At 53.9% G+C, this 11,799-nt stretch overlaps 1 protein-coding gene across 1 annotated transcript; it reads right to left on the minus strand.

The window, feature by feature from the left end:
* Positions 1-10,323: 10,323 nt before the first annotated feature.
* Positions 10,324-11,710, minus strand: FAHD1 (fumarylacetoacetate hydrolase domain containing 1). The gene has a single exon (XM_037911751.2). The coding sequence runs from the start codon at positions 11,527-11,529 to the stop codon at positions 10,864-10,866; it is 666 nt and encodes a 221-aa protein (XP_037767679.1). The 5' UTR covers positions 11,530-11,710; the 3' UTR covers positions 10,324-10,863.
* Between the last annotated feature and the right edge of the window lie 89 nt (positions 11,711-11,799).

Consider the following 11,799-nt stretch of genomic DNA (forward strand, 5'->3'; position numbering starts at 1 on the left):
AGTGCTGGCTGGCTGCCGGCTGGCTGTTAGCTCCCCCGCCCGCCCTCAGATGCTGCTGCCGCTCCAGCTGAAAACCGCCCCCCCCAAGGGGGGGGGCCTGCCGGCCCGCTTCCCCTGCGGGGGGAGTGGAAGGACCCAGCCCCCAGACCCAGCCGCTTGCTGTTTGTCTGCGGACCAGTCTCCCGTCGAGAGGACTCTTATCACTTGCTCCGGCATTTCTGGAATGCAAAAAAGAAAGCTCGGAACAGAGAAAAAGCCGTCCACCGGAGGAACACCACCCGGGGAATCTACAAATCATCGTGGAGGGGGCCTAAGACTGAGTAACTTTCGAACTGTGCTCTCGTGTGGGGGGAGGCCTTGACTGTGTCTTAACTGTGTTTGTAGGGACACAGGGGATGTGGCACGGAGCTGCCCCCCAATCCATCTGTGTCCTCCCAATCCCCACACTACAATCTTCACCCCCCCCCCCACTCCACCATCTTTGCTGGCTGTCTAACATCTGCCTCTGGACTCAGCTGCTCGCCCTGATTCCACTGCGTGGGCCAGAAGCACCAGCCAACCAAACAGGACTCTCTGGACAAGTGTACGGTGGTTCATGTGCCCCCTCCCCCTGCATTGTCCACCCCACAGATTGTCCCTTTCTACCTGACCCCAACTCCTGTTAATCACCTGCCACCGCCGCCACTGGGGCATCAGCAATGGAGGGCACCGGGGTGACCTCCGCCGCTGCCATGCCCATCGCCTCCCCAGACTCTAGGGAAGCCCCCCCAGCTGGCGGGAAAGGCCAGGGCAAGAAGAAGGGGAAGGGACCCGCTAAAACCACTGGGCTCTCCATGGCAGGGGCCACCCCCTCTGCTGCGGCCCCGCCACCGACCACGGCGTCCTCCCCCGCTGCCCCCTCCACCAGCTCTGCAGATGTCCCTCCCTCAGCCCCCAGGATGTATGCCCGGGCGGCGGCAGCCCCCCCGCCTGCCGCCTCGTCATCTCTCCCGCCCACTGCCTCCACCATCATCAATAGCGGCTGGGGTCCCTTTCCCACCATGACAAGGAAGCACGGTGTCCGATGCCTCCTGGTGCCCACCTCGCCCCACGTGGAGACCTACGTGCGGGCGTTGGCGAGGGTGTTGGGGCCCTCGGCCATTGTGGCGGCCTCCAAAATGTATAGGAAGGTCGTTTTCTTCTTAGCATCAGAGGCTGCCGCCCAGGAAGCGGTGGAGAGGGGCCTGGCGGTGGGGGGGTGTTTGTCCCCCTAGAGACACTCGAGGACCTGGGCATCCACCTGGTCCTGACCTCTGTCCCTCCTTTTCTCCCCAATGCTGCCCTGCTACCCACCCTTTCAACCCTGGGGAAACCTGTTTCTGTTATCAGCCCTCTCCCGTTGGGCTGCAAGGACCCCACCGTCTGTCACATTTTTTCCTTCCGCCAGCAAGTGCAACTTTTACTGCCGTTGGCGGCGCGTGACGGAGTGGCGCTCGAAGGGTCCTTCCTAGTCCCCCACCAGGGGGCCCGTTACTGGGTGTACTTTTCCACGGGGGAAGCCCGGTGCTACCTCTGCCGGGCGTCGGGGCATGTCCAGAGGGACTGCCCCTTAGCCCGGCAAGGAGGGGCACCTGGGATCCCCGAGACCCGGCAGGACATCGGCTCTGCTGACACCCCTGGCCGCCCGGTACCCAAACCCGCCTCCCCTCCTCTTCAGACCACCGCTACTCCCGCTCAGGCCCAAGGGGCACCTCCCCTACAAAGCCCAGATGAGCGGGAGAGCCCTGCCCTCGCTGCTGACAATCCATAGGCCCCGGAGGAGGGTGTGGCAGAGATACCACCAGGCATGGGAGAGGGCCTGCCCCAGGGAGAATCCTCCCTCCCTTATGCTGCCCCACCGTTCCCCTCCCAAGTCCCTGAGCCATCGCTTTTACCTCCTGACACGACCCCTGCTAACCAGCCCCCAGATGATGCCATGGAGGGCTGGGCCATAGTCCAGGGGAAGCGAGGCAAGCGGAAGGCTCGAGCTCCGCCTCATCCACCCGAGGCGGAGGCCTCCCGGAAGACCAGGAAGGGGGGCACCGATGCCGAACCTTCCGCTTTGCCCACGAGTGCGTCCCATCCACCAGTGTCAGCCCGGAAAGACGTGGCAGCACCGGAGGGTAGTGTCTCCCCTCCACGGGAGACCCTCCCCTCTGAGACCCTCGAGGAAGCCCCTTCTGTCCTGACGCTACCCGAAGCCCCCGTGAATCCCGAGGCAACCGTCGTGGCGGGTGCCAGCGAGGAGAACCCCGAGGCGGCGGAAAGTGTCCTCTCCTCCATGTTCAAGGAGATCGAGGCCTTAGATCTGACCCCGGTCGCCCAGGGGGAAGGTGACCTCTTGCCAGCAAATCTTGATCTGGGTGACCTCACTCCACCCCTCTTTTCCCCATGCTCCCTCCCCTTAATTGCTGCTTCCGTTCCCACCTCCGAGGAGCCCCTGGACTCCTCCACTGACCCAGCTGCTGACACCCTGCTGATGACCACCGAGCCTGCTCAGGTGACAGCCGGCGCCACGCAGCTGGGACACGAGTAGCCAGGGGCACCCCCCGTTGGTGTGGAGCAATCGATTTCCTTCCCTGGTGGGGGCCCTATAGAAGATAATGCACCTCCTGATGCTGTGGCTGCTAAATCCACCACAGAGCGCGCGCCCAGTGTCACTGAGAGCTCCCTCCCCACCCCCTTAACCCTTGAGCCTGATTGGGAGGCGCCACCATCCAGCTGCCTGCCTTCCGAAACCCAGAACCTCGCCTCTGCCCCTACCCCTATCCAATTTACCTCCTGCAATGTCATTGCTGCCCCCGGGGCTGTTTCCTTCCCTTTCCCAACTGATGACCCCCAGGGAGCGGCCTTTGTGTTCTCATACTCCGACCCATGAGGAGCTGCTGTGTTGCCTCCACCGCCCCCTCTTGCCCCAGAGCTTGAGGCGGGCCTAGAAGCTCCAGCCCATCAGGCACCCCGTCGGGGGTCCGCACCCTGCTTGTCCACAGGGCTGCATCAAGAGCCCCGCCGGGGAACAACCAGGAAACCGTAACCCCACCCCCCCATGAGCTGCAAGGAGAGCTGCGGAAGTTTTTAGAGGATGTCCATGGCTCCCGCAAAAAGGTACAACTTGCTCTCCAGCGATGGGGGGACTTTTCTCAAATCCTCCGGGCCACAAGGGCCCTCATGGGGGAAGGTAAAGGGACGGGGAAGCAGGATGCCGTGGCCTACTGGCGGCTCCGCGTCTTCTGTGAACAATTACTCACCTACGAGATGGGTCACGGACTGCTGCGCGGCCCGCTGGGAGATGCGAGCATCCCTGCCAGTGAGGATCCCCCCCAACCCCTCCCCATGACACCTCTCACCATCGTAACGTTGAACACCCGGGGTTGTAGGATGGCTCTCCGCAAGTCCCAGGTGCTCTCTTTCCTTCAGGAGGGAGGGTACTCTGTGGTTTTCCTGCAGGAGACCCATACGGACCCAACCGCCGAAAACAGTTGACGGCTGGAGTGGGGGGACAGGGTCTACTTTAGCCATGCCACAGTTCGACAGGCTGGAGTGGCGACCCTGTTCTCCCCTGACCTATGGCCCGAGGTGCTAGGGGTCGCCGAGGCCGTGCCGGGTCACCTGCTGCATCTCTGGGTCCGTATGGAGAGGCTTGTGGTTAACCTCGTTAACGTCTATGCCCCGACATCGGGCCCGGAGCAGCTGCAATTCCACCAGCGGGTGTCCGCCTTCCTCGGCACCTTAGATTCTCACGAGTGCCTGGTCCTGGGAGGGGATTTTAATACCATCCTCAAGAACAGGACCGCTCGGGGACCAAGCAGAGCCCGGCCGCCACGGACACCCTCCGGGAGATAGTCGAACATCACTCCCTAGTGGACATCTGGCGCGACCACCACCCGGATGACACTTCCACATTCACCTTTGTCTGGGTGGAAGCCCATCGGTCGAGCCACTCCCGGGTGGACCGCATTTATTTATCACGCTTCCATCTCTCACGAGCCCACTCCTCCAGCATTCGGCTGGCCCCATTTTCTGACCATCGTCTAGCCACTGTGACAGCCTCCCTCTGTGCAGAGAGGCTGGCCCCGACCTATTGGCATTTTAACAACAGCCTGTTGGAGGATGAGGGCTTCGTGACGTCCTTCTGGGAATTCTGGCTGGCCTGGCGAGGGCAGCGGCATGCCTTTCCCTTGGCGCGGCGATGGTGGGACCTGGGGAAGGTGCGTTCCAGGCTTTTCTGCCGCGACTACACCCGACGGAGAAATGCGGCGATAGAGCAGTTGGAACGGGAGGTCTTAGAACTGGAGAGGTGTCTGGCCGCCAGCCCTGAGGACCCGCTCCTCTGCGGAGCGTGCCGGGAGAAGCGGGAGGAGCTCCGGGCCCTCGAGGACCATCAGGCCCGGGGCACCTTTGTTCAATCCCGCATCCGCCTCCTTCGGGAGATGGATCGCGGCTCCCGCTTCTTCTATGCCCTGGTGAAAACGAGGGGGGCCAAGAAACACGTCACCTGCCTCCTGGCAGAAGACGGCTCCCCCCTCACAGAACTGGTGGAGATGTGCGGGAGGGCCCAAGCCTTCTACGCAAGTCTTTTCTCCCGGATCCAACCGACCCTGGCCCTTGCAGAGTGCTCTGGGAGGCGCTCCCTACGGTCAGCGCAAGCGACTGAGACCGGCTAGAATTGCCTCTCACTCTGGGCGAGTTCTCGGAAGCCCTCCGTCGTATGCCCACTAATAAGCCTCCATGCATGGACGGGCTGACCGTGGAGTTCTACCGCGTGTTTTGGGACGTCCTCGGCCCAGACCTAGTCACCGTCTGGGCCGAGTCTCTGCAGAGCGGGGTCCTCCCTCTTTCGTGCAGGCGAGCTGTGCTCGCCTTATTGCTGAAGAAGAGGGACCTCTGCGATTTACGAATTGGCGTCCCGTCTCGCTCCTCAGCACGGACTACAAAATCATAGCGAAAGCAATGTCGCTGCGGCTAGGGTCTGTGCTGGCGGACGTGATCCACCCAGACCAGACCTACACCGTCCCAGACTGCAGTATCTGTGATAACCTATTTCTGGTTTGGGACCTTTTGGAACTCGGGCGTAGAGACGGTCTGTCATTCACCCTCCTGTCCCTAGATCAGGAGAAGGCGTTCGATAGGGTGGACCACGGGTACCTCCTAAACACTCTGCGAGTGTTTGGCTTCGGACCCCAGTTTGTGGGTTTTCTCCGGGTGCTGTACGCCTCCACAGAGTGTCTCGTTAAGCTCAACTGGACCCTGACCGAACCGGTCAGCTTCGGGCAAGAAGTACGCCGGGGTGCCCCCTCTCAGGCCAGCTGTACGCTCTGGCGATCAAGCCCTTCCTCTGCCTCCTCCGCAGGAGGTTGACAGGGTTGGTGCTGCAGGAGCTGGAGCTGCGGCTGGTCCTGTCGGTGTACGCCGATGACGTGCTCCTCGTGGTCCAGAACTCGGGCGACTTGGCGTGGGTGGAGGCTTGCCAGGCCACCTATTCGGCAGCCTCCTCAGCCAGGGTCAGCTGGGTCAAGAGCTCTGGCTTGGCGGTAGTAGACTGGCGGCAGGCGAGCTCCCTCCCACCCACGCTTCAGACTATCCAGTGGAGCGCGGGTCCGCTGCTCTACCTCGGCGTTTACCTTTCTGCCATGCATCCCTCTCTGTCGGAGAACTGGGAAAATTTAGAGGGTGAGGTAATAGAGCGGCTCCAGAAATGGACGGGACTACTTCGATGTCTCTCCCTTCGTGGGAGAGCGCTGGTGCTTAATCAACTAGTCCTGTCCAAGCTCTGGTACCGGCTCAACACCCTGTCCCAGCCCCGGGTTTCCTGACCAACCTCCGGACATCGATTCTGGGGTTCTTTTGGTCAGGAATGCACTGGGCCCCTGTAGGGTTCTTCATCTACCCCTGAAGGAAGGACGATAGGGCCTGAAGTGTCTGCACACTCAGGTCTGCGTCTTCCGCCTCCAGGCCCTACAGAGGCTCCTTTATAGTGCAGGCAGTTTGGCGTGGAGCATACTGGCGCATGCCATCCTGCGCCGCATCTGAGGGCTCCGATATGACCGGCAGCTCTTTTATCTCTGTCCGGGAGGTCTTCCGCGAGACCTCTCCGGGCTGCCAGTCTTCTACCAGGACCACCTCCGGACTTGGAAACGGTTTTTAATGACCATATCCGTGGCGGCCACCGAGGGGGTAGATCTCCTCGCGGAGCCCCTGCTACACAACCCCCAGCTCCGTGTGCAGGTGGCGGAGTCCCGCTCGGTGCGCCAGAGCTTGATCCTGGCAGAAGTCACGAGAGTCAGAGACCTGCTGGACTACGACCGGGGAGACTGGCTGGATCCCCTGACACTCGCTCAGCGCATGGGGCTCTCCAAACCTTGTACCCCCCGGTGCATACTTTAGGAGGTGAATGCCGCTTTGATGCCCGCTGCTAGAGCTTACCTCGATCAGGCCCTGCTCGAGGGCACGCCCCGCCCACCCTCTACCCCAGGCCCGCCGGACCTTTTAATTGGACCCCTGCCCCATAGACCCAATCGACCCCCTCACCCCTTTACAGCGAGCCAGCTGCATGAACTGCAGCCAGTATGCTTCCAAACCGCGCCAAGGAAACATCTATACACGCTTGTGCTCCACACCCTTCTGCCACCTTTGGAGGGTGAGCAGCCCCAGTGGGCCAGCCTATAATCCACCTTGGTTCCGAGGCCCGTCGGGGACATCAGTTGGCGGCTCCTTCACGGAGTTGTGAGCACGGGCACATACTTGGCATGGTTCAACCCCATCCCAGATACTTGTCTCTTTTGCGGTGTGAGGGAAACCCTGGTGCACGTATATTTGGAGTGCGCCAGGCTGCAGCCCCTGTTCTGGCTCCTCACAAATCTTTTATTATGTTTTTGGTTGCATTTTTTCCCTCACCTTTTTATTTATGCACTCCCCATCCGTGGCCTCACAAAGTCGCGGGATCTCCTAGTTAACCTCCTCCTCGCCCTGGCTAAAACGGCCATCTATAAAACCAGAGAGAGGAGGTTGCCCGATGGAGTTTCCTGTGACTGTGGGGCCATTTTCCGATCCTCGGTCCATTCACGTATCCGGGCGGAGTTCCTCTGGGCGGCGTCCACCGACTCCCTTGATGCTTTTGGGGAGCGGTGGGTGCTGTCCGAGGCTCTCTGCTCGGTGTCCCCGTCCGGCTCCCTTTGTTTTGACCCTTTGACTGGGGGAGAGAGTAAGGGACCCCAGCCCCAGCCATTGCTGCTGCGGACACCACCACCTTAGAGGGGTCCTTTCACACGTGGGTGCACGTGCCACCCCCCCGGGTTATCCACCCCACAGCCTGCCCCTTTTGTTGGGTGCTTTCAGAGGAGGGAATTGTTGGTGACACTCGGGCGTGGTGCCAGGTAACTCGAGAGGGTGGCAGACCTTGAGAGTCGATGAAGCCCCCTCGCTCTGGGCCACCAGGTAACTCAGAAGGGTGGAAGACCACGAGAGTCGAGGAAGCCCCCCACTCTGGGCCCAGGCAAGCTTGAACACTTCCCTCCCCTGAAGCTAATGAGAAAACAATTGTGATTTGTTGCTGTGTTACACATTGCATATGCTGTTGTTTTGTTTTGTAAGTGTGTTATGCAAATAAAAAAATACCTTTTTTGCTTCCAAAAAAAAAAAAAAAACTCTCCTGTAGCCATCTAGCCCGACCCTGTCACAATGATAAAAATGAGAAAGTCAGCAATTTTTCAGAAATGGTGTGCTGTGACATTTTTGTGTTTTTATGTCTGATTTTGTAAGCACGTAGTTTTTAAGTGAGGTGACACTTTGCGGTGACAAGACAAATCAGACTCCTGAAAGAGTTACAGAGCTCTGGAAAGGTTAAGAGATGTCACAATAGACCTTTTGTGCTTCCTGCTTCTCCACAACAGAGTCGCATAGACTCCCCAGCTCAATGTCTACATATGGCAATCAGACTTCTTAAGAATGACACTGCACTGAGCTTGTCTGCAGATTCCCTCAGAAGGGGGGTGGTTCTGACGTGGAGGTGTTTTTTTCCACAGAAATTAGTCAGCTTGACATGAACTTAGAAAGAAAAGGAGTACTTGTGGCACCTTAGAGACTAACAAATTTATTTGAGCATAAGCTTTCGTGTGCTACAGCTCACTCCAAAGCTGACAAAATGAGCTGTTGATTCCAAACATGGCTGTCTGCTTTAAAATGGAACCATAGTTTAACTGTATTAGAGGATAACTGTGGTTGTAACCAGGTCCTCAGTACAATTCTATTTGTAGTATAGATGAAATCCTACAACGTATGGGAAGATAGATCCCAAAGCACGCTATGAATGGCTCTCCCTGACTTTCTTCAGGAATGTAAATCTGTGAGGGAAGAATAACAGAAGGCCCAAGATGCATATGCCAGACATAAAAAATGTGATTAGAATACCTTTGCACTGAAAAGTTCTCTGTCCAAAAAGCTTTACCAGCTGCTAACCCACTGCTAAGCCCACATGTCCCCTTTCCTTTTGGTTATGAATGACTCCTATTCTAGGTTCATCTATTCGCTGCACAGCTATATTTGAGGAGGAAAAGGGATTTTTTCAATTAGGGAATCTCAAACTTTTTCACAGTATATACCACATCTTAAAACGTCTGTGGACTATATCTTTCTGCATACGAGTGTACTGGGCACCTTTTCCCCCCACTCATGAACTTGTAACGTTGCTGTTATAACAGGAATTGTTTACATGGGAAAGTATAGTTATGAAAGTATAATATTTTTTGCTGTATTTTGATGTTACCAAGCACCTAGAAACAAGGACAGCCAGTACCAGGTGACCAGCCATAAACTAACAGAAATTCTGCCATTATGCACAGTGTTAAGTGGAAAGCTGTTTGTAGGGTTTTGGGCTTCTGGAACAGGCTGACCTTTCCTCTCACTAAGCTGGCCTTCTGCAGAAGCTGTGAACTTTCAACGGTGAGAGTATCAAGGGGATTTTCTGTTGGACAAGACACTTTGCTAGGTTAATTCAGATCCTTGTTTCACAATAGCGGGTTCAGCAGCAGTATTAAATAAATGATATACATGAAAATTGTATTTCAGTCCAAAAGTGCTGTACCGGCTACAGTTTCATAAGTAACAACTAGGGCTCTGATCCTGCAAACACTTCAGCATGTGCTTAACTTTAAGTATACGAGTTTTCTTATTGAGATGATTTTCATGCTTATAATAATTAAGCATATGCCCAAATTTTTGCAGGATTGTGGCCTAAGATTAGTATAATTGAAAGAAGCTAGTGGAGGACAAAAAGCTTTCAATTTATTCTTTTTGTGCATTTGATAGTACTTTGTACCATACTGAGTTTCACCGTTTCCCCTCTATGGCCAGGGTGTCGTCCAAGGAACATAAACGCCATAGGATTACTCGACTGACTAAATTGCTCATGTATGAGATTATTCCTGTTTAACTGTTTGGAGAAACAATCTCTTACTGAAAAGATCCTTAAACATCAGCAGGAAAGAATTTTTTAAATTGCTTTAAAGAATTTAAAAAAAAATCACACGTTTAAGAACTGTCACAAATGTAATTAAAAAGTTTAAAAAATGAAAGTGGCCCTTTAAATACTATCTTGAGTAGAAAGCGTTTGCAGAATTGGGTCTTAAACCTTAAAATAGTCCCTCCTTATGTGGCAACTGGATCCCAACTGCTGAAAATTTCCTTAAAACTGTATTTTTTTTTTTTAACTAATAGTTGGATGAAGTAATTCTCTTGAAAGCCAGTTTGTTAGAAGTAATGGTATATTTTAAATTTTGCTAATTTTAATAAATATTAATTGAAAGCACTTAGTACAGGTGAGAGAGCCTTGTTTATCCCCATTTTACAGTTGGCTGTGTTTTATAAAATGCCTTTCCCCTTCTGGCTGCCCACTGACTTGTACTGATACAGTACTCACCTCTGAATTTGGAGCACCCAGCTTTCTCCCCAAACTTCTGTTAATCAGCCACCAGAAGGTTTATGCCGTTAACGAGGCCTCCTGGCAATCACGTGCATGACATGTAATTCCAAGCTAATTACCAGACTAGCTGTAAATATATTGTATATTGTGTATGCCAGCTATCCTTTAATTTTTTAACCTCCTTTGAAAAACAATTTGTTTTTAATGACAGTCATATAAAAGAAGCAAACATGTATCTGTGGTGAAGTATACCACAGTGAATTTTTCCTTTAACGAGACCAAATTTCGTGTGCCCATGTCACCTTGCCCCACCAAAAAATTAATAGAGAGTAAAAAGTGGTGAGGATAATGCTAATTTTCTTGAACCATTTAAAATTTGTAGACACTTATTTCCAAAGGCCTCTGCATGCCTTAGCAAAAATGATGTTTATTTTAAAGACAATATGCCTGAAGCACTAAATTAGTTTTAGTATTAGGGCAAACAATATGACAGAACATTTAATTTAAACCAATTTAATTAGAGTACTTCCTAAACTAGCATTTCACTGCAACAATTCCCTTTCTCTCACACGCTCCCAGCTCTCCTTTTTAAAGCTGCTTCCTTTAAATATAACACATTAACCAGATTGTGTGAGCGCCTCTCTACCATATACATGTTTTTAGCTGGATCTGTGTTCCATTCAGTAATGTGAAAAGCTTGACCTTCACAAGAGTGGTAATCCTCATCTGGGGCCTTTATAAGAAGGCTCACAAAACCTAATATTTTAGCTCAGTACATTTGATTCTTCATTGTTTCCAAGAGGGTTGGGCGATACATTCTTTTAGGCTGCTGGGGAACAGACAGCTAGGTATTTCTTCATTCTTCGGCTGTTTTAAGAGGCATCTGTAGAGTGCTCCCCAAAAAGAAATGACAGATTCCCCCATCAAGATCAGCGCGATTGCTGTGCCACCTTAAATTGCATACTGAGGATGCCGTTTATCCCAGCTTGTATCTCATCATGCTCCTGTACAGCAGAAACACCTTTGGGGCTACCTGTCAAAATCAGATCCCCTTCTTCCAGTGTGATTATTTCACTGATATAGCTGATGATGTAGGGGATAGAGAAGATCATAGAAGAGGTTTCCCCTTTTTGCCTCAGCTCACCATTTACCTTGAGCCAGATCTGCAGCTTGTGTGGGTCTGGTATCTTTTCCTTGGGCACAAAATCACTCACGGGACACGAGGTATTGAAGCCCTTGGCTAAGGTCCAGGGAAGGCCCTTTTTCTTGCACTCAGCTTGGGTGTCCCTGGCTGTCATGTCCAAGCACAGGGCATAACCTGCCACGTAGTCCATAGCAGCCTTCTGGGAGACAGCATGGGCTTTCTTCCCAATCACCACTCCCAGCTCCACCTCATGGTGCAGATTGTTGCAGTAATAAGGCTTGATAATGGGGTCTCCTTCCCGGACATAGGCTGAGGAAGGCTTCAGGAAAAAAAGGGGCTCGCTGGGGAGAGCATTTTTCATCTCCTTGGCGTGCTCTGCGTAATTCCTCCCCACGCAGATGATGTTTCTGCCCCATTCCCAGAACTTAGCCAAAGGCTTGGAAGAAGCCATCAGCCCTGCAAACTTCCCTCTGTGTCAGATGACGAGCTGTGAGCAGGCAGAACAATCACCTGACAGCTACGGCTGGCTAGAGGAGACACATTTTCCCTGCACCAATCCAATTGCTCGCAGCTGGAAACCATACAGTTGTCTAGGCATACAGGGTTCCGCCCCTGTTTTTTTTTCCCCCCTGGGCGAAGCTGCTTCTGCAATCAGGGTATTTAAATGCATGGCCGGCCAGCCACCCTCCCTGCTCCTTATCAGCACATTATGGTGAGGAGC

This window comes from Chelonia mydas, chromosome 10 (genome assembly GCF_015237465.2).
Source record: "Chelonia mydas isolate rCheMyd1 chromosome 10, rCheMyd1.pri.v2, whole genome shotgun sequence".
Taxonomy (NCBI): Eukaryota; Metazoa; Chordata; order Testudines; family Cheloniidae; genus Chelonia; species Chelonia mydas.